This window comes from Mustela lutreola, chromosome 3 (genome assembly GCF_030435805.1).
Source record: "Mustela lutreola isolate mMusLut2 chromosome 3, mMusLut2.pri, whole genome shotgun sequence".
NCBI lineage: Eukaryota > Metazoa > Chordata > Mammalia > Carnivora > Mustelidae > Mustela > Mustela lutreola.
In genome coordinates, this window is record NC_081292.1 from 186,676,000 (window position 1) to 186,702,055 (window position 26,056).

General features: G+C 32.3%; 1 protein-coding gene across 1 annotated transcript in view; it reads right to left on the minus strand.

Moving 5' to 3' along the window:
• SPAG16 (sperm associated antigen 16) overlaps nt 1-26,056 on the minus strand; it is a 1,020,752-nt gene that overhangs the window by 263,703 nt on the left and 730,993 nt on the right. The window contains exon 15 of the mRNA XM_059168131.1: nt 11,153-11,279. Within this exon, the coding sequence (XP_059024114.1) occupies nt 11,153-11,279 (127 nt within the window). The remainder of the gene's footprint in view (nt 1-11,152; nt 11,280-26,056) is intronic.

Here is a 26,056-nt window from a genome sequence, read left to right on the forward strand (position 1 = left end):
AGTTCAAGAGACTGGAAGCCCAAGATTAAGGTACTAGCCCAGTCAGGTTCCAGGGAAGACTTTCTTCCTGACTTACAGATGCTTTCTTCCTGAGTGCTCACATAGCCCTTCCTTGTGCATGTGCATGTCTCTTCTTATAAGACCACCAATCCTACCAGATCATGGCATTACACTTAAACTTCATTTAAACTTAACTAACCACCTAAAAGCTCTGCCTCCAAATGCAGTCATATTTGGGGTTAGGGTTTCAACATATAAATTTGGCAGTAGAGAGTGGGGGACACAATTCAGTCCGTAGTACTACTAAATGTTGATAATGAGATTTCTTGAAGGACGGTAGACTAGTACAGTGATTATGAAGAGCAGTGTGGCTGTGCTTATGAAATTAAGGTACACTCTGTGGCATAGCAAGTCCTCTCCAGAGAAACTCTCACAGAAGCCCATACCAGGATATGCATGAGAATATTTAGCATAGCATACATTGAAGTAGCAGAGGCTTACAGGAACTTAGGGGCCCATCACTAGTATAATGGACAAATAAAATGTTAAGATGAATAAAATAGAATAGTATCCTGTAGGCAGAACTAATAAACCTGATAAACATATCTTAAAAGGAATAAAACTTAAGAACATAGTATAGAATAAAAAAAAATAAGAAATTAAATGGACTATATAACAAAATACGATTTTTAGAAGTCATAGATATATACATTCACAGAACATTTCTACATATCCTTCAAAAATACCTATAAATTAGGAAATGTATCAAAGACATTTCAAAACTTCCATGGAAAGTGGAGAAGAGTGACAGTAGGGAGGGGACATGAAAGGAGAAAAGTAATGGAATCTGATGAGAATTATTTTATACTGAAAAAAGTCTGATAGCCCTTGCTCTTGGTACTTGAGGATGAAGAAGATAAAGAAAAGAGGATCACATGAATAAAGAGGAGGGACTTAAACATGAGGAAGAGAAGGAAAAATGAAAGACCTAGATGAAAGAGGGAAAAAGGCAGAAGCAGCGTAAGTATCCACAACGAAATTCTGATAAGAGTGAATGGATCCTAATGCAGCATGGATGAAGGAACAAATCAAACATGAGGGGAGGCACAGTGAAAGGATAACACAAGAAAGAAGCAGTAATCAAAACTTTGAATTAAACCAAGCCATGAGAATATAGGTGGGTAATGATATCATTAACACTACAGGAGGGTCTGCCTTTTTTCTCCGGTTCCATACACAGCTACAGGATACTATTCTTTACCAGTAACACTCTGATGGCACATGTAGCATATTGCATGTGGAAGAGTTTGCTTAGAGTTTTCACCACTCCCAGTTATGACCTGCCGATTCATGTATATTGCTTCAGTTGACTTTGTAAATAGAATCCTACCTACGTATCACAGATCCCAGCATTTAGAACAGTGCTTGGCAGGTAGGTGGCTTATACTAAATATTTGTCAACTGAACTAAGATAATCTCTACAATTAGACCAACAAAAATGCAAGAGAGAGAATGATGAAATACTAGGATAATAAAAGGCATGGCTTGAAGTGCGTACCTATTATTCCAAGGTGTTTATCAAACTCATTATTTAAAAACATTAACAGAGTACTGATTTTCTTAATATCAATACTAGTTATATCTTCTTTTCAATTTTTTTTTCTTTTGGTAAAAGAGTACATAGTAAAGGATGTTGCATGAAAATGAATTTAAACAATTTTAATTTATACTCCTCTTATATTACAAATGAGAAAAGATACTTCTAAGGTCAATCAGATTTGAGTAAGTCATATTTGAATATTGTTCAAAATTCAATTTTAGATAAATATAACTGTGAGTTATCACAAGTACCAACTGTGCAGCTCTATCTTCAAGAGTAGCATGCTATTTGTTCTGGGTTGATTTGCACATCTGTTGAACTGCAACTTCACTTAAAGGATTATCCTATTAAAAGGTATCAGCTTGGCAAATTAAAGATGATTATCTATTCAATTTTATATATACAGTCTATTAAAAAGAAGACAAATTCTTGGGCAACTTGACTTTGGGCCATGAAGTATGTATAGATTGCAAATTTTAACTGTTTAATTTTAAATCTAATCACTATTATATGCTATTAGATTAAAATAACACATTCTTCTTAATACTATAACTGTGTGACCCTTAGAAAAATTAAAAGGTCTAATTATGCTTTATTTCTTCATACAAATACATTTTTCTTGATTAATATATGTGTAAGAATGTCATTAGTCATATTTCAAAATGACCTATGCTAGCATGTACATGTAATTTTTATTACAATTGCAAACATACAGGCATAGGTAATTACAGGCATTGGGCTATATTACCGCCCAGATGATATTAAGATATAGCTTTTCATGCAATAATTTATCATACCTGTTACACAGATACAAATCATTTTGATTTATTAAATGTGTTGAAAATAATTAGGCATTAGCTCATTAATTGTAATATGTATATAACTACTGTAAATATAATATGTATGTAATACTGTAAATCCATTTGAAAAATGCTTCTAGCATTAATACTAGAAAACAAAAATCAAATGTGATGATACTGATATAGAATTTGTCATTATTTGAACATATGTCAGATTTAAATTGTTTGTATATAATTGTATATCATTATGTATGTAAGCTTTGTAACAACTTCCAATGAGACATTTTATTTACATAGGAAAACATTTCCGAGTGCTTTTTTGACATGCCTATAATGTCATGTTTATACTTCAATGTAGTAGAACTATATCAGAGAGCTAGCAATAATTATACTTATTCTTGTTTTAAAAATACTGAACAAAATTAAGAAATTAACAACACAAATGTGACTTCTTTGTATCATCTGGGCAACTGCAGTCATTGATTGCACCTGTATAATGCTGTAATTGGTAAGATTGATGGGTTATTTTCTGCTCTGATTTAAGCAGAATGGGCCAGATTCTTATTATCTCACATAATTGTATAAGAAGAGTTTGATCAAGTCATTAATCTATTAAAACGTTGGGACTTATGCTTTTTTTTTTTTTTTTTTTTTTTTTTTGCCAAAATTCCTATTGCTACAGAGACTGAATGTATTTCTGGGTATGCAAGAATAAAAAATTTGTACTGTTGAGCAATACAGCTGTCATTTAAATTTGAGCTCAATTTTTAAATAATCTTGACTTTTATATTTCCCTTTTGAATCAAAGGAGAGTGGAATATTTCACTTATATTAGGATATTTTATTTTCAAGTTTTAAGTAGTATAAAATGCGCTCAAGTTTTATTTTAGAATATTATTTTTATCTCAGAACACCATGTGCTAATGAATACAGGGAAATACAATGTGAAATTTTGACTATAAACTTAGTTGATTAGGTCACCTATCCAAATCTCTCATTTTAGAGATGATAAAAGTTGAGGTCAACCGAGATTAAGTGTCTTGCTCAATTTCAAGTTACAAATCATAGATGATTTTTTTAGAGCCTCATCTTGTGCTACACTCAGTGCTCTTTCTGACTCCTAAGATGACAATAATTTCCAGATGGTTCTAAAAATCAATCCATATTCAAATATTGGTGAGTATTCGTGATTTGAAAACATTATTTTTATTTTTTTATTTTTTATTTTATTTTTTTATTTTTTATTTTTTTTAAAGATTTTATTTATTTATTTGACAGACAGAGATCACAAGTAGGCAGAGAGGCAGGCAGAGAGAGAGGGGGAAGCAGGCTCCCCACTGAGCAAGAAGCCCGATGCGGGGCTCGATCCCAGGACCCTGAGATCATGACCTGGGCCGAAGGCAGAGGCTTTAACCCATTGAGCCACCCAGGCACCCTAAAAACATTATTTTTAAAACTGTGGATACAGTTCCATAAGGGAGGCTTCATAGTTTTTGCAATGATGTCGTCATTAGATTAAGTACACAACCTTTTAAATATAATCTGAACGAATAAGACTTTGCAACAGGTATAAATTCTACTATATTTTGAAAAAAATCACTAACTTTTATTTATATTAATCTGTCATAATTTATGCAAATAAAATACATTTTAGTTCTCAGAATTTGTGGTCCATTTTGGGGATGATAATCTAAACTTAGCAAATACTATGGCATTGCCACCAATCAATCAGAATGGATGGTACAACAATCAGAACAAGTTCTGGCCATAACAGTTGGTACAACTATGAGTGTTATCCATGAATTAATATATCTTTGTCAATATGCCGTTAGTTGAAGTTTTCAAGGTGTTCCCACTTATCAGCATGTTATTTTCCATACTTGCTACAGGGTAAATAAAATTGCTTCTAATATAAGATATTGCATGAAAAAAGAAAAAAAAGAAAAAAGAAAAAATAGGGTTTTTCCCTATAGAGGAAGTATAACCAGTCTCTATGAATCTCTAAATTTTTTATGTACAATTTCCTAGAGCTAAAGATTGAATGAAATGCAATTCAGGTTTTCGTAAGACTGTACAAACATGTACATTTTTTAATATGTATATGTAAATAAAGCTCTTAAAACTCTTTGAAATGGGAGAAATGGAACCAAACTCATAGTGTTTTGATGATTAAAAGAGAAAGCACCTTGCCCAGTTCCTCAAGCATAGTATATGCTTCATTCCAGGTATTAATCATACAGTTGGGTCTCCAAGGGAGATACATAATCTGATTTCCTTCAGTTCTTCCAGTTCCTTTCTCCAGTATTTGAGAGGCCCATATTCTACTTATGCACAAAATGGATTTGTATACACAATAGAGCCACGCAAGCAGGGAAGAAAATAATGGGATTATAAATAATTGAGTAGGGTCATCTGGTCACCTCTTCTCTCATAATTTATCCTCTCTCCTTAAGGCTTTCTTACTGGGAAATTGATGTGGTAAAATGGGCTTGCTCTTAGGAGGAGCAACTTAGGTTAACTTTGTCATGTGCCTTAGAGATAAAATAAATTTGCCTGCTTTCTTACATTCTTATTTCATCAGGCCAGGATTTAAATAAATGGAAGAAAGAGAGGTCCTACAGGTGTTCCCATAATCCAGCCCTGCCTGATTCTCTGAAAATAATTTATCTTGAGGTGTGGGGTTGGAGTTCTAGTCCCCATTAGGAAGATGCAGACACTTAAAATACCCCCTTATGCAGAGGACACATCAGAAACCTGGCGGATTATTATTAGGTTATTACTATTAGGTTAATATTTTGGGGAGATTCCTTTTGTTGTTGTTGTTGTTGTTGTTGTTGTTGTTGTTTCTTTCAGAGACCACAAATTGACAACTAGGGACAGGATTCTGTGCCTTGGTCAGCTCTGAGTCCAACACTGCCAAGTGGTCATTACTAGAATTATTTCAATATTCATAGCAAATGAATCATTTCTGTAACAATGTCATATATCACTATGAAACTGAGTATTATTAGTAAAATGAAAGGCAGAATAATATCAAGTTTAAATTTTAGGTTCTGGAATTAGATTTGATGGATTTGAATTTCTGATAGCACATTTGATCAGCTAGGGTCACTGGGCTTGTTCTTAACTTCTCTATGTCTCAGTCTTCTCATCTTTAAAAAAGGGACAACTGTAACAATTTCACTGAGTTTAGAAAAGATTAAAAAGGTCTTTCCATGAGCCAACTCAGTTCGAAAACATTGGCAAAGGGGCTAGATCTAGAGGTGTGGGCTGTTGTTGCCTCACTACTGAGGTCATATACCCTTCTGCGTACTCCAGTGCAGCAGTTTTTTTCTGTAAAGGACTATATATTAAATATTTTAGACTTCCTAGCCCATACAGTCTCTGTTGCAAATACTCTGCTCTTATAGTATGAAAGCAGCCTTAGACAATATGTAAATAAATGGGTGTGGCTGACTTCCATTAAAACTACATATAAATAAATAGAGGTCAATCTGCCCATGGACAGTAGGTTGCCTATCTCTGCTCTACCTACTTTCTGAACTGCAATGTTTTTCCAGTTTGTTTGGTGGATATACAAACTATTCCTAGGCTTGGATGATCTCTGGATTTTTCCTCTTAAGTATTCAGATAGATTTTCCCCTGACCTTCGTCTGTCAGGTATTGATCCTCATTTAGCTAAAGACCAGAGGGGATCATCTTCTGGAAATCTCCAGGACCCTCTCTTTGTGCTGCGGAATTCAGCCGGCTTGGCCTCCCTCAGTAGCCCACTCTGTTTTTTCAACTCCCAGGTTTCACTCTGGTTTCTATGGGTCTGTGAGGCACAGGGTTCATCTTACTTACTTTCCCTCTCTAAGGTATTATTCTCTTTCATTGCTCAATATTCTGTGTTTGAGATACACTCATTTCATACATTTGTTTGTTTTCTTAGTTGTTTCAGGTGGTTAAGTAAATCTGCTCCTTGTTACTCTATCCTGCCTCAAAGTGGAAGTCCCAGTAGGTTTCTGATATGTCACACACAAAGAAACTGAGGCTCAGAAATATTTAAAAATCTCACCAACACCATTCAGCTAGTAAGGAGTGGAGACAAAATTCAAAGCCAGGGCTTCTAACTTCCAAGTGAGGTGCTTTCTCCACTAGGCTACACTGCTTCCACCAGAAGAAATTAACCACAATCATGACTTTTAAATATAGAACAATGACCTGTAGCTTTTCATAAGAGAAATGGATAAATCCAATGTGAAGCAAAGATTTTGAAGTTATTTTATTATGTTTGAGAAACTTCAGAGGGGTCTGATGCTTTTCATATTTTCCAGTAGGGTCACTTTTTCTATTTTAGCATATAATTTATATTGTGGTTCTGCTTATGGAGAGTATCTAGGATTGTCTCCAAATGGTGGGGAAACTTGCCCATTTTGATGATCTGATACTGATAAGCTTCCTACTGGAAAGTCCCCAGCTGGCTTAAACGTCAGCTTTTGCATTTTCTAGGGATGTGACTTTTTTGCAAATGTACTGGAATTATCTTTTACAAAGCAGGGAAAAACATTGCTAAACTACATAAAAATATGATGAAATGAGAGAGGTGGACAAGTTTATGTATAAACTCTTACAGTTCATTTTTATTACTTTCACTATGCAATCCCATTTAACATTTTCTGAAATAGTAATAAATTTTTGAATGGTAAAACATATGGCATTTGAATATGCCAAGTGAGAGATATTATTTAGATAGCAAATATTCACAAAAATGTGTAGCATTATATTACCAGGATGCTCTCAGTTTAATGAGAAAGGAACACTTATTCCTTTACAAATACTAATATATGTATGTATCTATAAACACAGATAATCTGTGTATGTCACAAGCGATGTATTTGCAAATAAAACATTATGTAAATAATACTGTGCCACATACAACTCCTCTTTTAAATGTGTGAGAAGCTGATTTCTTACAGCAGCAGAAAAGCTAAATTCTAAATGATGATTCATATGTCTTTAAATCTTTTGATCTCAATTATATGTATATATAGCATTTCATATAACTTCAGTTCTTAACATTTAAATTATTTTTAATATTACATGAAAAGGAGTTTTGACCCTTGTTTCTTTAAACATTTATTCACTGGTATTTACACTTTCACTAGAAACTGCTGACAGTTAACACCCAGCCTTGGGCATCTTACTCGCACACCAATATGTTCACACTTTTTCTCACCCCTAAAATGAATGGGATTACTTCTAAACCTTTCCCAGCTAAGATAAAACATGGTAGGTGACTGGACTAGGATTTCTTCATAATAGGATATACATTATCCCTTTGAAACACATTAGAACACTTTAAGACAATTATTTCCTCCATTATTTCTATGTGGACACTAAGTTCAAGGAAATTATATAATTTGCTTAACACCTAAAAGGCAGCGAAAAACTAAGGGTCTGAATTATAGTTTATATTCTTTTTCTACATGACAGGATTTCAAATATTTTTATCAAAGATATGTTTTTAAAATTATACACTATGAGGGATCTCTATACACTATGAGGGATCTCAATTTTAAAATAAAGTACTATTTCATGGTACATATTTACTTTCATAAATTCAAAATGAAAATATTTACTTATAAAGCTAATAAATAATGAGGCAATTTTGATATACATAAAAATGTGAAATCAAATATTATGGACAACAGTTTCAGCCTTTCAATGACCTCTATTCCAATTTATTTCTTTACAGTGTTGGATTTGCAATGACAAGAAATTCCTTATTTATAAAGATATGTCATTGCATATGGAAGCAGTTCTTTTTAAACAGCACACCCAATAATCTCAAGATGACTTTCAATTAAACTGATCCAGAGACAAGATATGTGATTAGAAATTTTTGTTTCTATGATGATTATTTAGAATATCTAACAACTACTCACATTCCTTATATTAAATATCACAAACAAAATGCTACCAATACTTCTACATTTATTATATGATATTATGATAAGATTACATGTATGTTTTCAGTATCTTTTTCTTAGGTCCAAGGACATAGCTGAGATAGCAGACTAGAGCTTACCTCACACTGGTTGAGTCCTAACAGTATATAATTGCACGATTTAATTCTGTTATAGTATTTCAACTAAAAAACGTGATTTGGCACCACCTAACTAACGTGAGCCTCAATAAATGTTAATTGCTGTCAGTAGTGCAAATATACCCCTGCTTTTTGTGGAAAATAATTCTATCATATCTTCTTTTATTTGCTACATGCTGGGAATAGGTTAAAGTATGTCAAATTAATGTATATCTTGAGCTTATAAGTTAGATTTGATTGTATCCTCATATTTATATTTTTATGATATGTTTACATTTTTTGCTTAATTTTTTCTTGAATAAATGCATACTAGATACTATGTATCCCTATTCTTATTTTGATTTTGTTTTGCTCTTAAATTCATTACTCTCTACTTTCTTTATTACCAAAATAATTTCTGGTATTTTACTTTATGATTTTTTCACCTCTCTGTTCAGACCCTCAGAATGAGCGCTTTCTCTGTTCTCCCTAGTTCTTTCAACTTTTGATATATTTCAATCCTTTTAAATGAAGAAACACTGAAGACTTCTCCTCTACAGAAGCACAGAAGCACAGATTTCCCATTATTTAATGAGAAAAAGGCTTATGACATTAATTTCTCAAACACATAGAATTAAAATTAACTATAGTATGTTCCTTGAAGAAATGGTCTAAGGGATGGGAAGGTTAGGTTGAAATTATATACCCTCAAACTGATAAAGTGTTTTCATTAACAGGGCCCCTAGTTTACACTTTTTGTCTTTTATGTTTCTCATTGTTCTGCCCTTAGTCTTATGCTTTTGTTGATATTAATGTATAATAAAGAGTAAAGAGTATAGCAGTCACAGAGAGGAACACTAGTTTTGTTGTACCCAAGGACTTGAAGATGATATTGACTTGTATGAATGTAATTTTAAATTAGGTGTGTTTGACTATGCGTAGGAAAGAGATTTGGGCTGATGACAAGGGCAGTAGAAAGCAAGTAACAACATACTTAGACAGTAAAATACATATCTCTTATTAGTTGTACCACATTTCAAAGTACTCTTTAACTTGTATTATTAGCAAATACAGTAAAAAAATTTTTTTTTGAATTTCACAAGAAGGGGGCCCAGGAGAGGGAGCTGGAGAAGCAGGCTCCCTGTTGATCAGGGAGCCCAATGTGATGCTGGGTTTGATCCCAGGACCCTGGAATCATGACCCAAACCAAAGGCAGATTCTTAACTGAGTCACCCAGGCACCCCTAAACTGAAATATTAATAGGTCTTCACATTATAAAATGAAATTCTCATAGTTGGGATGTTTTATTCTATAGAATGTGTGTGTGTGTTTTTTTTTTTTTAATTTTGATAGACCATAAATGGTTTGATGTCAAGAACATTACTAAAAGCATTTTTAAAGAAGCATGGTTCATATACCAACCTGTAATGGGAACACAACTTAAAGTTGGTTAAAAAGACAAACTTAACTGAATTCTAAATTTTAGATATGTGATGACATGAAACCAGTCCTGTGAAACATACAATTATATCTCTAGAATCATTCCTAGTAAATACGTAACTTCTGTACTATTGAATTAGTATGTATAATTTTTTTTTTAAGATTTTATTTATTTATCAGAGAGAGAGGTGGGGAGAGAGCGAGCACAGGCAGACGGAATGGCAGGCAGAGACAGAGGGAGAAGCAGGCTCCCTGCTGAGCAAGGAGCCTGATGTGGGACTCGATCCCAGGACCCTGAGATCATGACCTGAGCCGAAGGCAGAGGCTTTAACCCACTGAGCCACCTAGGCATCCCTAGTATGTATAATTTTTAAATAAGACATCATTATTTCCCTTATATGTATTTTATCTTTGTTTCTTCATCTAAAATTATCATCTCTGTAACTTTGACCTACTACAAATAAATATAAAAAGATTTTAAAAACACAAAATTTAACATGGTTCAGGATGTATGATGCTAGCAAAGGAAAGTTGTATTATCTAATATTATCTAAGATACACATTATTTAACATAAACTCTCATTAAAGATACAGATGTAACTCTGATTTTCATTTTTTAAATAGATAACTGGAAACACTGTATGTTGCTACACTATTCATTAACAGCAAGTGTAAAATATTTTATTTGTTTGACAATGTTTATATTATTGCAGAAAAATGCTAAACATAATGAAATAATAATATTAAAATTATGTTATAATTATTGTGAATGAATGCAACAATAAGATGAATGTACATCTCAAAGTAATTATAAAATTTATATACAATATTTTTTATTTAAAGACTAAAATATTCCATTAAAAATGTATCAAGTTTTATCCAACTTTTGTTCTTCTCTACTCTTGGCCATTTTGCCTTCATAAAAACCCAATTCACTTACCTTGGATGGTGATTCTAAAGGATATAGACTCCAAATTTTGCATGACACTGCTAAGAATTTGTATTATCTATACTAGCACACATTTATCTCTTCTGTTATCTCTTTCTTTATATATATGATAAATATAATGCTTTCATAACATGACATAAGATATATAATGTAAAATATAACATACTCTAAAATAATAGTAGAACAAAAATTTACATAGGAGGAAACACAATAAAATTCTAGGGAAACAGAAAAATTTCAGAATAAATGTTAAAGTTGTTAGCTTGGTCACAAACATTAAACAAAAAAGATCCTACCTGATGAATCAAAGTTCACTTCATTGCCAGGACTTGGACCTATATCAATGGACACAATTGGTAAGAGCTTCCGAAAGTCCCACAGTTTTGTTACTCCACAAGCATCACAGGATGCTATCATGTGACCCTTTAAAGTATTAGAAAAAGAGAGAAATTAAATACATCCATACATATGTTATATATATATATAGATATAGATATAGATATACATAGTGATTTAGTTAACAAGGAAGAATTGTGTTACAATTTTATTAAATCCATAAGAATTCATTCTTCTAAACTAAAGTGTTCATTGTATTTTTGTCTTGGACATAAAATTGTTATAAGATGATTATTTATATATATATATATGTATAAATTCCTAAATTAAATTTTGGAAGATGATTTTTCAGGAAATAATTCTGATTATTTTATTACTTAATAACATATAATAAAATAAAAATGTGCATACCCATGTAATTCTTCTTTCTAATATACAGACACATATCTCATGTTCATGGCACATGTGATCTACACATAAAACTGTATATACGAAAACATTGCACACAAAGTGCACCTCACTCTATATCCTTGCAGTTTGTTAGCATTGATGGTTTATACTTAAGATACAGTAAAAATAAAACAGAGGTAGGAAAACAAATAGACACAAGGAAAGAAGAGTTTTTATCAAAGCGGGAGAAGAAAGGGGCCAAGTAGAATTAATGGCAAGGAAGCAGTACATGCTGTGAACTGTGAACTGTGAGACAATATTATTAGAAAATATTTGGGGTTATTTTGATAATGTGCAATGTATTAAGGAAAAATATAATGGATAAAGGGGATTGAAAACAAAAGGAATCATGGGTGGATTTAAGCTAATGGGAACAGGGGTATCTATTTTCCCAGTATAGCGGTGCCAGTTCAGGTACATCGGTTTGAAGCTCAAAGTCTGTCTACACCCTTCCTGCTGGTTTCTTAGGAGATGTTTGTTAAGCATCCACTTCATGTCAGAAACTGGGATACAGTGATGAGTAAAAGGGGTCTCTGTTGTCTAAGCAGCTCATAATCTGTACTCATTCTTATCACAGTATCATTTAATTTTATTGTCCACTTACCAACTGAAAAGAAATATTGGCCATATCAGGCTCATACATAACATCTATAAGTGATTATACTATATACTGTTTCCAATTAGATATATAGTTTCCCTTTCAGCTCCAGCTTAATTATTTTTAACGTCAAGTCAAAAATCATCCTCTCGCTTTTTTCTTAAATACTCTAAAGTGTTAAAGATAACTTGATTTTTGTACAATTATCTTTATCCTTTTGAACTAGCTCACATGATTTTTTTTCTCATTTATTTCTTGATTTCTACCCTTTCTGGGGGAAAAAAAATGTACATTTTGTATTACAGTTCAAGCGAACTCTTTGTTTTTCCCTAAACAAGTCAGCAATGCAACAAATGCTATCAGTTTTAAAATTCTGTAACAGTTGTCACTGGCAATGCAATACAACCTTGTCCCCAGTCTAATAAATGGAATGTTTAATCTTTTTTATGACTTAAAAGGAACTTGGAGAACTTGGAATGTTTTCAAATATGTAAACATGTATTGTAAGAATTATGAAGAATCGGTGAATTTAATTTTCAGAAAAGACCAGTTCTCAGTATTAGAAGGGAATATTAATGCTAGAAATTAGAAAGAACCCTTTCCAGATGTAATGGCTTTCAAATATCTTTCAGAGAGGAGAGAATGAAATCTTTTTTTTCAATTTTGGAAACAGAATAAATTATAATGGCAACTTAATTTGGAGGTCCTTCTCACTCGCTGAAGGGAGGTTATAGAAATCTTAAAGTGTGATTTATATCACTAAATATTAAAATGTGAGGAAATACACTAAAAAATAAATAGTTTCATCATTTTGGGGGGTTAAAAATGAGTTTTTAATTAGTTTTAATATTTTTTACATTTAACTTCCACTGCTGCCAAATGATCAATGCATAAGAGTTTGATAATATTAAAATAAAAGTCAATACTTATTAAATGCTTTCAATGAACCAAGTATTGTACTAAATGATTTCTTAATAAATAGTACATAATTTTAAAACGATTTTGAGTGACATCATTTAGACAAATTTCTACATTTCCCAAGGCACTTAGAAGTCAGGACAAAGCATATATGACAGCAAAACTAATACCACACTTTATTAAGTGGTAGAAATATGTTTATGTTCAGATTTGATAACTGAGACATTCTTGGTAGTAAAAGAACTGATCAGCTACGCGTCCATTAGCCAGTGAGACAGACGTGGCGGTGCCTATCACAATGTCAGGAGCATAGTGGAACTCAAAAAGTATTTAAGTCAGTAGATGGTGAAAGCCTCACTGGGGCTTACCTAGAAGTTTTATTTTAGTCCAAGTTCTTCCTTAGTGTTCTTAAGATAAACATTAGTTCTAACCCTCGTGGTTCTGAATCATTTTGATAAAAGGAAGAGAAAAGATGCAGAAAATCCATAGCCAAAAACTTGGAATTATCCTCAAAAGCTTTTATCCCTCCTCCCATCGCAGGGGAACTGGAGACTATCTGCCAGTCTCCTTCCATGACATAGAAGAACATACTAAAATACTGTCAAGCCAAACTGGCATAGTGCGAGCATTGAGGGGTCTGAAGAAGGAAAAACGCAGAAAAGGGGTTACCTGACAACATGGGGTAAAAACAAGTATTTTGTCTACAACTTGTATCAGGGAAGAACGCAAAGGCCTACTATAGTTAGGCCTAGGCCCTTAACCTAAACAAAGAACGATCATTTTCATAAAAAATATTTTTTACAGAGAGGTAGAGTTGTATGACAATCTTAGAGAAAGTAAAGACTCCAGAGTTTTGGGAACCTCCCTAAAATGGAATTCTAATTGACATTTGTACCATTACTGATACTGAGGAAGACAACGTAGGAAAGGTGTTTTTGTAGAAAGCTCTCAAAAACATTCAGATTCAGATACATGGCTGTTTTTGTGACAGCGAAACCCTAGGACCTGGCAGAGTTTCTGTAACATGTTTGACATGTGATCTTGAATAAACCATTGAATGAGTGAATATGAGGCAAATAGAGAGCAATTAATGTTGACTGTATCTAATTTAAAAGGATTCTCCCCCAAGTAAAGAGATGTTAAATGAGCTAACACTCAGAAAAAAATGCTTTTATGATTACAAATTCAAATAGTTATATAAAGCAAGCAGAATTTAGCAATGTGGACAAAGCATGTAGTCTAGGTCAAAGTCAATACTCACGACATCTCCCTGCCCTTGTTAAATCCTTTCCACCTCCACTTTAAAGATCTTGTGATGAGAAAAGCCATGTAGTCATAAAGTTAATTATAAGTTAGAGTACAGCAACATAAAATCAAACTAGCTTCCTCTAGACTGCCGGAAACATAGTGGAGAACATTTAGCATATGTATTGAGGATCACAAGTATTCACACTTTTGAAACTTTTCATACTTCTGAATTTATTATAAAATTAGAAAGACTAAAAACTACAGTGGCACTATTTATAAATAAATAAAATGGAAACAAGGGAAACCTGTAATAACCAAAAAGGAAGAAATAAACCTTCTGCCTCATGGATCCAGGAAACTGCGAGCGGCACCGTGTATGCAAACTTGACACCACAGCAGCAAGAAGACAAGCAGACTGAACTGCTCTCTCTCTACACAGAGGTTCCTGACATATTTATATGTTGTAAAACAAAGAAAGAAAAGGAGAAAACTGGGATGCTAATGAGATCATTTCTAATTTAAATTGTTAATTAAAATATTTTAATTAACTAATAGTATTCCTTAATGTAAAGATATTTTATGGCTTTGTATAACTTTCAAAAACAAATTTTAGAAGCTTGAGCATTAACATCAGTTTGGGGTTAAGAGACCATTTTTCAGCTAGGGTAAGAAATGTCATATAGTGACAAAATATTCTATATGAAAGTCTGATCTTTATATGGCATGGCAGGAAGAAATATAGAGGATCTTAATTTATTATGGAAAACACAGGTCCAATTTGATTGTACTCTGATGAATCAGCTAAGTACGTTCTTGGTTCAATTCATTAGGTCATACACATACTTTTATACTTTTATTTTTCTTATTTTCTTTTGGAAAGTTAACTTACAGAACAACAACAACAGTATGTAAATAAGCAAAATACGTTTAGGTCCATGTCATTACTTCTTTTCTGCAAAGGTTCTTCAAGGCTGAATAATATGTTATGTATAATGTTCTTGTTCAAAGAGTTATACAGTATAACAGAGTCAAATGAATGATTATATATCAACTATGCACATGAAAATGTTATAAATTCTGTACCTGAAAGTACCTTGGCTTAGGAGTACATTCCCATGATCTCGAATATCACATAGTAAATGTTCAATAAATGGTTGAAGTGTGAAAGAATAAATACCCTGGATGAATTATTATGAAGTCATAAAAATAAAAATTATTTTTAAGACTTCAAAATAATTATAGAAACAATGTAAAAATGCAAAAGTTTATGCTAAACTGTGGATACACTGATTGAAAATATACAATACATATGTATAAATATTAAGTGAAAAGATGCTTTAATAAAAACCGCCCTATAAGTTTTTTTTAAAGATTTTATTTCTTTATTTGACAGAGAGAGAGAGACAGCGACAGAGGGAACAAAAGCAGGGAAAGTGAGAAAGGGAGAAGCAGGCTTTCTGCTGAGCAGGGAGCCTGATGTGGGGCTCGATCCCAGGATCATGATTTGAGCCAAAGGCAGATGCTTAATGACTAAGTCACTGTCTTCGTGCCCCTAAGGGTGCCCCTGCCCTATATTTTTTTAAGACTTTATCTTTTGAGGGGGAGCAATTTTAAGTTCATAGTGAAATTAAAGGAAGGACGCAGAGGTTTTTCCATTTACTCTCTCCCCACTGGTACATTTCTTACAGTTGATGAATCAAATTGACACATCATAATTACCCAAAATTCACTGGTTATATTATGGTCATTCTTGGTGTTCTATATTCTATTGCTTTGAACAAATATATAATGACATGAATCAATCATTATGGTATCACAAGAGAATTTTTATCACCCTAAACATTCTCTGTGCTCATTCAACCCCCCCACAGTACCCCTTGCTCAACCTCTGGGAATCACTGACCATTATATTATCTCCATAGCTTTGCCTTTTTCAGAATGTCATAGAGTGTGAATCATGCAATACGTAGTCTTTTCAGATTGGCTTCTTTCATTTGGTAATATGCATTTAAGTTCCTTCCATGTCTTCCTATGATTTGATAGATCATTTATTTTTATAGCTGGATCATAGTCCAAAGTCTAGATGTACCATAGTTTATTTATCCATTCACCTACTGAATGATAGCTTGGCTGCTTCCAAGTTTTGGCAGTTACTAATACAGCTGTTATAAACATTTTTGTGCAGGTTTTTGTGCAGACATAATTTTTCATCTCCTTTGGATAAATACCAAGGAACATGATTGCTGGATGGTATAGTAAGAGTATGTTTATTTTTGTAAGAAATTGTCAAAATACCTTCTAACGTGGTTATACCATTTGGCATTCCTACTAGCGTACAATGGGAGTTTCTACTATTCTACATCCTCACTAACATTTGGTTCTGTCAGTAGTCCACATTTTGGTCACTCTAATTGGTGTATAGTGATCTCTCATTTTTAATTTGCTTTTCCCTCATGAAATATGATTTGGAGCATCCCTACATATAAACACACATTTGCCATATGTAGATCTTTTTTCATGAGGGATCTGTTAAGGTCTGTGTCCCATTTTTTAAAATTGGGTTGCTTATTTTCTTATTCCTGAGCTTTAAGAATCCTTTATATATTTTTAATAATAGTGTGTTTTTGTAAATATTTTCTCCCAGTATGTGACTAATCTTCTCATTTTTTTGACATTGTCTTTCACAGATCAAAAGTTTTTAATTTTAATGAAATCTAGCTTATCAATTAATTCTTTCATGGATCATGCTTTTGGAGTTGTATCTACAAAAGCATTGCTACAGCCTAGGTCATTTGGGTTTTGTCCTCTGTTATCATTATAGGGGCTTTATAGTTTTTTATTTAGGTCTGTGTTCCATTTGAATTCGTTTTTGTGAAAAGTGTAAAGTTTGTGTCTAGATTCACTGTTTTTGCATGTATATCCATTGTTCAAGCATCATTTGTTGAAAAGACTACCTTTGCTCCACTGCTTTGTCTTTTTTCTTTGTCAAAGATCAGTTAACTATATTTATGGTGGGGTCTACTTCTGGGCTGCCTATTCTGTTCCACTGATTTGTCTGTTTTTCACCAATACAATAATATCTTGATTACTGTAGCTTTATAGTAATTCTTGAAGTCAGCTGTGTTAGTCGTCCAACACTGTAATTTTTGATCAATATTGTATTGTCTATTCTGAGACTTCTGTCATCTCCATATAAACTTTAGAATCCATTTGTTGATATATAGAAAATAATTTTCTAGGTTATTTATTGAGATTGTATTGGATCTATAGATCAAGTGGTAATAGATGGGACCTTACAATATTGAGTCTTCCAAATCTATGAACATGGGGCATCTCTCCATTAATTTAATTCTTCTTAGAGTTCATTGATTTGAGTTTTATAGTGTGTGTGTGTGTGTGTGTGTGTGTGTAGGAAAACAAAAGTTTTTTTGTGTATTAACCTTGTGTCGTGAAATCTTGCTATAATCTCTTACTAGTTCTGAAAGGTTTTTTTTTGTTTTTTGTTTTTTGTTTTTTTTTTTAACTAATTCTTAGACAGTCATATCATCTGTGGCCAAAGACAATTTTATTTGTTCCTTTTCAACCTGTATAAACTTTGTTTCCTTTTTCTTATCTTATTGCATTATCTAGAACTTGCACTAAATGTTGAAAAAGAGTAGTAAGAAAGGATATCTTTGCTTTGTACCTGATCTTAGTGGGAAGTTCTGAGTTTCTCACCATTAAGAATGATGTTAACTGTTATTGTTGTTTTTAGATATTCTTTATCAAGTTCAGTAATTTTCCAACTATTCCCAGTTTATTGAGAGTTTTTATCATAAATTGGTATTACATTTTGCCAAATGGTTTTCCTGCAGCTATTGACATAATCATGTAATTTTTCATCTTTTGTTGATGTGATGAATTATATTACTTGATTTTCAAATGTTGAGCCAGTTTTCATAACTAGGATAAGTTGCACTTGGTCATAATGCATTTTTCTTTTTATCCACTGCTATATTTGATTTTTTATTATTTTATTGGCTATTTTTACATCTATGTTCATGAAAGATATTAGTCTGTAGTTTTCTTGTAATATCTTTGTTTTGTTTTGGAAATAAAGTAATGCTGACTTCAGAGAATGAGTTAGAAATTATTCTCTCAGTTTCTATTTTCTGAAAGAGATACTTGCAAATTGATATAATTTCTTCTATGAGAAGCAAATTCCCTTTTCTTTTTTCTCCTTCTGGTATTCCCATTATGTGTATGTTTCATCTTTTATAGTTGTCCCCCAGTCTGACCTTGGATATTCTGCTCTGGTTTTTTGTTCCGTTTTTTTTTTTTCTGTATTATTCTCTTTGCTTTGATTTTTGAGGATTCTCTTGATATATCCTCTATCTCAGAGGGTCCGTCCTCAGCTGTGTCCAGTGTACTAATATGGCCCTCAAGGAATTTTTCATTTCCGTTACATTATTTTATCTCTAGCAGTTTAATTGTTGTTGTTGTTTTTCCTAGGCTATCCACCCTTTTATTGTGTTAATTGTCCATCTGCTTTTTTTTTTTTCATGCTTGTTAGCCATTAAAGCCCTCATCATATTAATCATAGTTGTTTTAAATTAGTAGTTTGATAATTACAATCTCCCTGCCATGTCTGGTTCTGATGCTGTCTCCGTCTCCTCAAATTGTGTTTTTCTTTGTTTGTTTTTTGCTTTTTTGTATACCTTATATATTTTTTCTCTTATAGCTAGACATAATACACTAGGTAAAAAGAATTTCCATAAATAGGATTTTATAAATACAAGTCAGATATGGAGTGAGAGAAGGGTTCTATAGTTCTATAATTAAGTCTTAGTCTTTTAGTGAGCCTATGCCTCTAGACCATGAACTTCATACGTGTTTCTCTTTTTTCTCTCCTTCTAGGTGGGGTAGAATGGCTAGAGTGGGCTAGTTAGGCATTTCCCTTCTTATACATGGAAGACTTGAGCCAGCTGCAGTTGTGTATTTCCCTGCTCCCAGGTCAGTTGGGTTCTGATAATACCCCAGCCAGTTAGGCTTTGAGTATATCTTTTAATAGTGGGAGATCATGAGTAATCTGGGTAGAAAGTCCTTTCATATTTAAATGTAAATAATAATATAAATAATTACATTACTTAAAGATCAAAGTTATATATTATTCCAAATTAATTGCCAAATATGTTATTTTTTATTTTTTAATACTTTAAAATAAATGCAGAACATGATATACTTAGGCATAGGACCTAATAGTTTATCTTATAATATACCCATAAGTAATGCCACAGTTGATTCTCACAACTACATGATGAGCCAAAATTTAATTTTATCTCATAATTTGTGGCTAAATAAACTTTACAAGAATTGAACAATTTATTGAAGGATTTCTGGTCCATATGATTTTAAAAATAGAGCTACCACCAAGAAAATTTTAAAATAATAATAGCTCACACTAACTGAGCAAATACTATGCACTACTCAGTGTCTCAAGCATTTGTATTTGTATACACCTATATACAAATATCAAGTACTCCTAAAAAACCAAACCAAAACAAAACAAAACAGAAAAAAACAGAAATACCACTATGGAGTAGGCTGTTATCATCCATCCCCTTCTTATGGATGAGGAATTTGAGCCACAGGAAACTTCATTGACTTTCCCATTGCTTAGGTAATTGAAAGAGGAAGAGTCAAGATTTTGCACATGTTTGACTTAGAATTTGTGCTAACCACTAAGCTATACCATGTCCCAAGAACAGAGTTAAATATATATGTATATATGTATGTAAATATGTGTATATATATGCAATATAAGATTTCAAAGAATGATACAGATAATATGAATAATCCTCAATACAGAAAAATAAAACAGAAACACAAAGTAGAGACTAGAGATGAAACCATAGGTCTCTGGGCTCTGGGGTTAGAAGCAGGCCCTAGTTATTCAGCTTTTGTAGGGTAGCAGAAACTAAGTGTTTTGTGTCAGATGGAAGTTAAAAAGTTGCCTTATTGCTAAAACCATGAGTAATGAAATATTTACTGACACTATGAAGCTAACAAAAGTTGCTAGCTAATGCTATTTGAAACTACAATTTATATGAAGTTATATAATTAAGGAATCTGCAGTTTTTACAATCTCACAGTCTGGATCTGAACCAAGTAACAAACTCTAGTGACTGGTTCTGTGTTTTTCAAGACCAGAAGTCAAGATTCCTGACTCATAAATGTAAGACTTATCCTTTGGCTACTGGCCTAGGAGAAATGGAACAAAATAAATAGCCACAATACTGAAATGAGGAGTAAACACAAATAAAAGGCTAGATAGACAAAGGAAGGGAAAAGAGAGAATAACTCTTCTTACCTCACTCAAAAGAAACTACACATTTTTTTTCCTTAACATATAAAGAAATTTGAAGCTAAGAAAGATAGTCAATAATTGAAAGATAAAATAGTCTGGGTGCATTAAAATTATAGAAAAACTGAAAAAGATTTTTAAGTAAGTGTGTCTCAAAGATTTTAATGAAGAGCTAATACTCATTAAAACAAAAAAAGAAATGAAACAAAAGAAGTCTAAAGTGACTTAAGAAAAACCAAGAAAATTGAAACATTAATCAGTAAAGAAAAAAGGCTTAATAGACACAATATACTCTAGACTAGACAGAGTTGAAAAGGTAGTTAGTGAATTGGAAGAATATACTGGGAAATTCAGCTAGATTGCAGATGTAAAGATAAGAAAGATGAAGGCATGAAGATCATTAAGAGATATAGCATGTATAGAATAATTTATTATATGTTTAACAAATATTATAAAAAATGTACGAACAAGCAAAAGAGTAGTATTGAAGGCATAATATAAGGCTGAGGGGCTCCTGGGTGGCTCAGTGGGTTGGAGCCTCTGCCTTAGGCTCAGGTCATGATCCCAGGGTCCTGTGATCAAGCCCCACATCAGTCTCTCTGCTCAGCAGGGAGCCTGCTTCTGCCCCTCTATCTCTGCCTGCCTCTCTGCCTACTTGTGATCTCTTTCCCTGCTTTTGTTCCCTCTGTCACTGTCTCTCTCTCTGTCAAATAAATAAATACAATCTTTAAAAAAAATAATAATAATATTAGGCTGAAACTTATCTAGAATTGAAAAAAAAGATGTTCAAAAGAACTGCACTCAAGTATTGAGCATAATGCATAAAAATAAAAGTACACCTGGATGCAATGTAATGAAAAATGTGGGCTATTATGGTTGAAGACAAAATTATCTACAAAAGAAAAGTTACAAGTTATCTATAAAAGAAAGGCAGCTAGATTGATAACAAAAATTAGATGTTAGAAACAGAGGAATAATGCCCATATTGTATGGGAAAATAAAATTTAACCAAAATTTGTTTACCTAGCTAAATATGACTCTGAACTAAAACACTTTCAGAGATTCAGACTAAAAAGTTTAAACCTAAATATGGAAAGAATTATTAATAATTGTATTTTACCACAAATATTAATAATTATATCATCAGAAGATATAATGGTGAGCACAGATATTGAAAAGTCAAAGTATTTTAATCAAGAGGAGTTAACTTTTAATCAAGATAGAAAAGAGAAAATGCCCAAACCAAATCTTAACTCTAACCCTAATTCGAACATAACTTTATTCTTAATTGGAGAAAAAGCAAAAAACAGGAAATAAGTGAAAAAAGTAAAGAAAAAATTAAATGGAAAACACAATAACTTGTGATAGCAATGATTACCAATGAATAAATAATTGCATACACACACACACACACATACACACACACACATGGCACTTACATAGAAATTGAAAGTAAGAGGTAACTAAGATTGTTTAAAAAATAAAAGAACTACAACTATGTGCATCTTATAAGAGAAACATTAAAAACAAATAACAATAATAATAAAAATAAACAAAATATTCAGAAAGTGAAAAAAAAAGAACTAAATTATTAAATACCAATTAATAGGAAGCTGGTGTAAGAGTATCTATATAAAAAAACAGAGATTTAAGTTAAAAAATTATTAGATCTGATTACTAGAGAATAAAAGGAGCACTCTATAAACCTCATTGGCTACGATACTGCCACTGCGCAAAGCTAGGGAGCACTCTATAAATAAGATGTGACAGTCATAAATTTTTTTTTTTAAGATTTTATTTTTATTTATTTGACAGAGAGAGATCACAAGTAGGCAGAGAGGCAGGCAGAGAGAGAGAGAGGAGGAAGCAGGCTCCCTGCTGAGCAGAGAGCCCGATGTGGGACTCGATCCCAGGACCCTGAGATCATGACCTGAGCTGAAGGCAGCGGCTTAACCCACTGAGCCACCCAGGAGTTCGACAGTCATAAATTTTTATGTAACTAAAAATGAAGTCTGAAAATACATAACAAAAGTTAGTTTAACTATAAAAATAAATTATAATTTACCCAAGTGAGGGAAGATTTTAATATATGTCTACCAGATATCGATAGATACAAAAAAATTAAGCAAGATTTCACTAAAAAAAAAACACACAGATCTAGACAGAAAGCAATATTCATCATATACATAATGTATAATATCATCAAGTATACGTGAAATATTTACAAAAATTAGCAACATGACAAGCCACAAAATAAGTCTCAAGAAATGTCAAAGAAGAGATGTCATAAAGGTCACATTTTCTTGCACTGATGCAATTAGAAACTAAAAATTACACTGAGATTAAAGAAAAAGAAAGCTTGAAAGCAAAAAAAAATCACATGCAACTTACAAGTTTAGAATTAATTCAAATGAATGAATTCATACTACATTTGTTGAATAAAACTAAAGTCATCATTAACGGAAATTCATGATTTTACATGAATTTTTTAAATATTTAAAATAAATATACAGTTGAAACTGAATGTTCTTCAGTAAAGAAGAAATTTTTAAAAGTAGAAATAAATAATTAAAATATGATGGAAAAACAAAATTAAAATATGGTAGAAAAAAATTAAACAGAACTATTAAAATAGTAAACAAAATGAGAGAACTAAATAAAAAACTAGCCTTTGCAAAGAACATATAGACAGACAAATTGAAATATTTGTCAAATAAAGCGAAATAGTGATAAAGAAAAAAGAAGTCATTATTGAACAACATTATGAAATGAAAGGGGAAACAATTAAAATATGGTAAGGATTCAAGAAACCACACCAAAAATGCTACAAAGGATTTGATATAAGTTTTCAATTCTTCAGTGTAATGGAGTTTCCAGAACAATACAAATTTAAAAACCAACTAAGTATATAAATTTTGAAAATACTGCCATAAATTCCACAAAAAGCAATGTAAAATTAAGAGGAAAAACAAACAAACACTAAACAATAGAAAAATTGCTCTTCAAGGGACCAGTAAACAAAGGAAAAAACTAATAAAACACCTGAAAATCTTTTCACAAACCTTGATAATCTAGTTCAGTTTATCAAGTTAAAACCTCAATGGTTATGGATGGAGTACATTCAGTCAGCTTGACTTGCCAGGCCAAGGTCATTCTTGTGACCATATGTTAGTGACCTTTGAACAACTTCCTCTTATCCCTACACTGTAACTAGTCTCCTTATGGAAACCCATTTCCTTGGATAGAGCAACTGCCTAAGGCAAAGGCATCTGGCTCAAGTAGGAATAATAATACTTTCCCATGTTTTTCAAACTATTGTTGAGAGAAACAAGTTCTTTCCTCTCCAATTAAAATGGGTAAAAAATGGGTAATTTATATATACATAAGTAATCATAGTTCTAATGTCCAAGTCCAGCACGGCAAATAACACATTGATAGGATTTAAAACATTTAGGAAGGCTGGTGGCATTTGAGTGCTGGTTTCAGCTAAATCTAGTTGTCAGATGTTCAGTTTTATGAGCCAATGAACATCCTAATTCTGCTGAAGTTAGTTTGAGTTTAGGTTTTTCTTTTCTTTTCTTTCTTCTTCTTCTTCTTCTTCTTTTTTTTTTTTTTTTTAAGATTATATTTATTTTTTTTAATTATTTATTTATTTGAGAGAGAGAAAGAGAGGAGGGGAAGAGGGAAAGAATCTCAAGCAGTCTCTGAGCATGGAGTTCAACACCGGGCTCAAGCTCATCATGATCCTGAGATCACGACCTGAGCCCAAACCAAGATTCAGATGCTTAACCAACTGAGCCACCCAGGTGCCCCGAGTTTGAGTTCTTCACCTGAATCTGTCTTTTTTTCCTCCTATCAAATTAGAATAGATTTTTAAAATAATGATATTGATAAGGGGTCAGAAAAACAAACAGATTTGCATTCCTGATGGGTGTACAAGTTGATAGTGAAAATTAGCAGTTTTCATTGTCATTAAATATACTTAATACTATTTATAATAGTATTTCACTATGTGAAACAATCCCGTTTTATAGATGAGAAAAATAAGGTTTAAAGAGATCGAGTAAATTTCCTAAAATTATGTAACTAAAATAATTTGGAGTGAAGATTCAGGTATAGATATGGTTGACTTTAGAGTCTGAGATTTTAATGGATATATTACATTCTATTTCTTGAAAGTAATATAGTATGATATGTCACAAATGTTTAAGTATATTGACTATATCCCCCATCAGTTTACATTTAAATAAATTAACAACCCAGATCAATCTTTGTCACAAAGATGTTTATAAGATGAGGCATGTTTATAAGATGAGGCAGTGAAAATGTAAGTTAATTCTTGATAAACAAACTGATAGACACCCATGTTTATTTGTATATACATAAAACTGTAACCTATAACTATAGAACTAAACTATTACTTTAATTATTATAATGATGTTTCCAAAGGTGATTAATACCAGGGAAAACATGCATATAGTTCAGTGAAAGAAGCAGAAAACAAAACTGTTTACACTGTCTGATGCACACACACAAAGCATTATGTTGAAAATAAGATTGGTAGGAACTAAATCAGAACTGATTATCTTTAGGATGAATCATTTTTATTTTATTTGTTCCTTTTCACATTTTCAAAATTCAAATTTAATGGAATTAGCATATATTAATTGTTATCATCAGAAAAATATTTTAAAATGAATAAATAATGAAATCAAAACATCATACACAATACCTGTCAAGTGATCTAATTTTCATTTCCTAAAATTCTGCTATGTGAAATGGGCAAGAAGGAGGGGTCATCAAGCAAATGGCAGAAACATTAAGCCCTAGAAACATCAGCTGCTTTCAATATGTGAAGGTAATGACCTGCAACTTAGTATTAAGGTATAACTATAATAAAATGTTTGGGCTCATTAGGAGGAAAATTAGTATTTCAAACATTTTTAGTACTAATACATTAGTGTGTCTCTAAGGACAGGTCTGTGCAGCATTAAGCATTAGCTCATTAGACCATTTCCTCAATACCCTAATGGCACAAATAAGGCAAAAAAAAAATGCGGAATTAGAATGGAAAGTGATGGTAAATTTTGGGACTGTTTAAGGAGGGAATGTAAAAGATGGTAAAAATAAAGATAAGATTACCTTTGTCACTACATGCTTTTTTCTGATGCCATTGTCACGTCATTGCTAGGCATTGGTAACTTGAATACCCAATCAAGCCCCAGGGATTTGGGAGCTAGACATTTCAAAAATAATTACTTAGCATCTAGAGTACACAATGCTATACTACATAACCATCATAAGGTC